We start from the raw sequence: 2,695 nt of genomic DNA on the forward strand, positions 1-2,695 counted from the left end.
AAAATAAATAATACTTAAGTAAACAACTAGCGGTTACTAACAAGGCAGACCTATGGCTAAGCAGTTTAGTTCTGGAAAGGGAAAGACAGAAGAATATTCTTCTGGTTTTACTGCTGGATTGAGGGAGGACTGGACACAGAAGATGTCTGAGAGTAGAAAGGGCTGGTCAGAAAGGCCTGTGAAGACAGAACCATCTGGATGGTGTTCTGATGAGGAGGAGGAGACCAGAGCCATGCCCCAGATGGCAAAATGCAAAACGTTCCCAGTGGGCCCAACTCCTACCTATGTGCTAGCGATGCATCAGGTGCGAGGTATTCCATTATTCAGCAATAGTAAAGATTGCAGGATTGATATAGAAGACTGGATTAAGGATATCCAATACTTGTTGAGTGCTACACATGTTCCAGCGTCCCTACATTTTGACACACTGGTGCGTTACCTGAGTGGTGGAGCAAGGAAGCTCGTATTGAACCTCCCATTAGAAGAGCAGATCGCCTCCAGAGCCTTTGAGGAGTTGAGGGCTGAGTACAGTGACTGCCATTTATCTCTTGACCCAATGGCAGACTTTTATGAGCGACACCAGCGCCCAGATGAGTCAGCCTCCACCTATGCCATAGAGCTAGATGCCTTATTGAGGAGCATTGAAGAAAAAATAAATGGAGGCGGGGCACTCCAAGACAGGGACTATAAACTCACCCAGCAGTTCATGCGTGGCATAAGTGAGAAAGATGTACGTGATCGTCTTGCCCCCATGCAGCCTCGCTATCTTACGTTCAGGCAGTTAAGGGAGAACTGAGACAGCTGGTGAGGGAGAAAAATTCACTAGGCGACAAGAAGGTGAGAGCAAAGAGTGTTAGCAGCATGCAGCAGGCTGCAGTCAGTGCAGAGGGGAGCATGCAAAGTAATGTTTTGCCCCAGCAGGAAGCAGCAGCCACAAGAGGGTTAAGTGATGCCGTTCAGAGTCTTACCACCCTAGTTCAGGACCTTGCCACTCACCAGAGACAGCAGTCTGAGAAGATGGGGCGTTTGGAGGCCATGGTTATGCAACAAACTGCTACTACCTACAGGTATGTCCCCACCAGTAGCCAAGGAAGTGGTAATGGAGCGGCGACACAGTACCGAAAGTCTGTACCACTTCTGTTAGGAACAAATGTTATTAGGGCTAGCAAGCAGGACTTAGAAAAACGGCTGGGCAGAGAGTTCCCTAGCTGCCTGAAAGATGAACATCCAGCCTGGCATGCTGCCTACCAACAGGTGAGGGTGAAGTCACCCGGAAGGGAGCCCAAGACGGTGTCACAAGTTCGTTATGCAGGAAAACAGCCAGTGAAAATTAAGCCTGGGGAACACAGATGCATAACAGTCAAGGCTCCATGGTCTCGTGATAGGAGTCCATACACTGTACTTATCGGACCTCCAGATGGCAAACAGTTTATTAAAAACATGGTGGTGGAAGAAGCAGTGGCAGATGTGGTCCATGGGCGGACTCTAGTGCACCTCTACAACCAAAGCACATACAATATTGTTATAAAAAGGGGCCAGACAGTAGCTAGCATCTCTGCACTGAGCAGCGTAGAAACAGTGGTTCCCTCTGACCCTACCCCAGATCTAGGTAGCACAGCCGGTTCGTCGCATGATCAACAAAGTTCTTCCCCACCAGATAAAGCACCAGTTCAATCGGACATTCCGGAGATGGATTTGAAGGAGGCAGCAGTGCTGAACCAGGAACAACAGGAAAAGCTGGAAGAACTGCTCCGGAGGAACTCTGATGTGTTTTCAGTTAATCAGTTCGACCTTGGATGTACATCCGCTGTCAAGCATGAAATACCATTGATTGATAACAAGCCCATGCGCCAGCCTTACCGTAGGATCCCACCAGCCCAGTTTCAGGAGGTTAGACGACATCTACAGGATATGGTTGAAGCGGGAGCCATTAGATCAAGTCAGAGCCCTTATGCCTCACCCATTGTAGTGGCCAGGAAGAAAGACGGCTCAATCCGAGTCTGCATTGACTACAGACAACTAAATGCAAAGACGGTGAGAGATGCATTCCCTATGCCCCGTATTGAGGAGGCCTTGGATGCTCTTGGTGATGCTGAATTCTACTCCACACTGGATCTCACTTCCGGCTACTGGCAGGTAGAGGTGGCTGAACACGACAAGCCCAAAACTGCATTCACTACACCCATGGGCCTGTTTGAGTGCAACCGAATGCCTTTTGGCCTGCAGAATGCACCAGCCACCTTCCAAAGACTGATGACTCACTGCCTGGGAGACCTAAATTTTTCAGCTGTGCTGATATACTTAGATGATGTCATTGTATTCTCCCGAACATTGGAAGAGCACCAAGTGTAAGGAAGAGGAAGCAGGAGGAGCCCCTTGTCAGAGCAATGCTGAGACAGTGGAACAAGCTGACGTTTGAAGAGGACATCCTCTATAGAACATTCAAGTCGCCAGAAGGGAATGAAGTTAGACAGGTGGTGCTGCCTGAAAAGCTAAGGCGGGAAGTATTCGACATGCTACACACCGACATGGGCCACTTGGGGATGGAACGAACCGTAGATCTTATGCGTGCACGATGCTATTGGCCAGCTATGTTTTCCACTATCCAACACTGGTGTGAATCATGTGAAAGATGCTGCCTAAGGAAAAGTTCACAGGGCGCCCGTGCACCCCTGATCTCTATTCACACGACTAG

The 2,695-nt window shown here is 49.1% G+C and overlaps 1 protein-coding gene across 1 annotated transcript; it reads left to right on the forward strand.

The window, feature by feature from the left end:
- Positions 1–305: 305 nt before the first annotated feature.
- LOC131699092 (uncharacterized) lies at positions 306–2,367 on the forward strand. The gene has a single exon (XM_058994846.1). The coding sequence runs from the start codon at positions 862–864 to the stop codon at positions 2,350–2,352; it is 1,491 nt and encodes a 496-aa protein (XP_058850829.1). The 5' UTR covers positions 306–861; the 3' UTR covers positions 2,353–2,367.
- The last annotated feature ends 328 nt before the right edge of the window (positions 2,368–2,695 follow it).

The sequence above is a fragment of the Acipenser ruthenus genome, chromosome 21 (assembly GCF_902713425.1).
Source record: "Acipenser ruthenus chromosome 21, fAciRut3.2 maternal haplotype, whole genome shotgun sequence".
NCBI lineage: Eukaryota > Metazoa > Chordata > Actinopteri > Acipenseriformes > Acipenseridae > Acipenser > Acipenser ruthenus.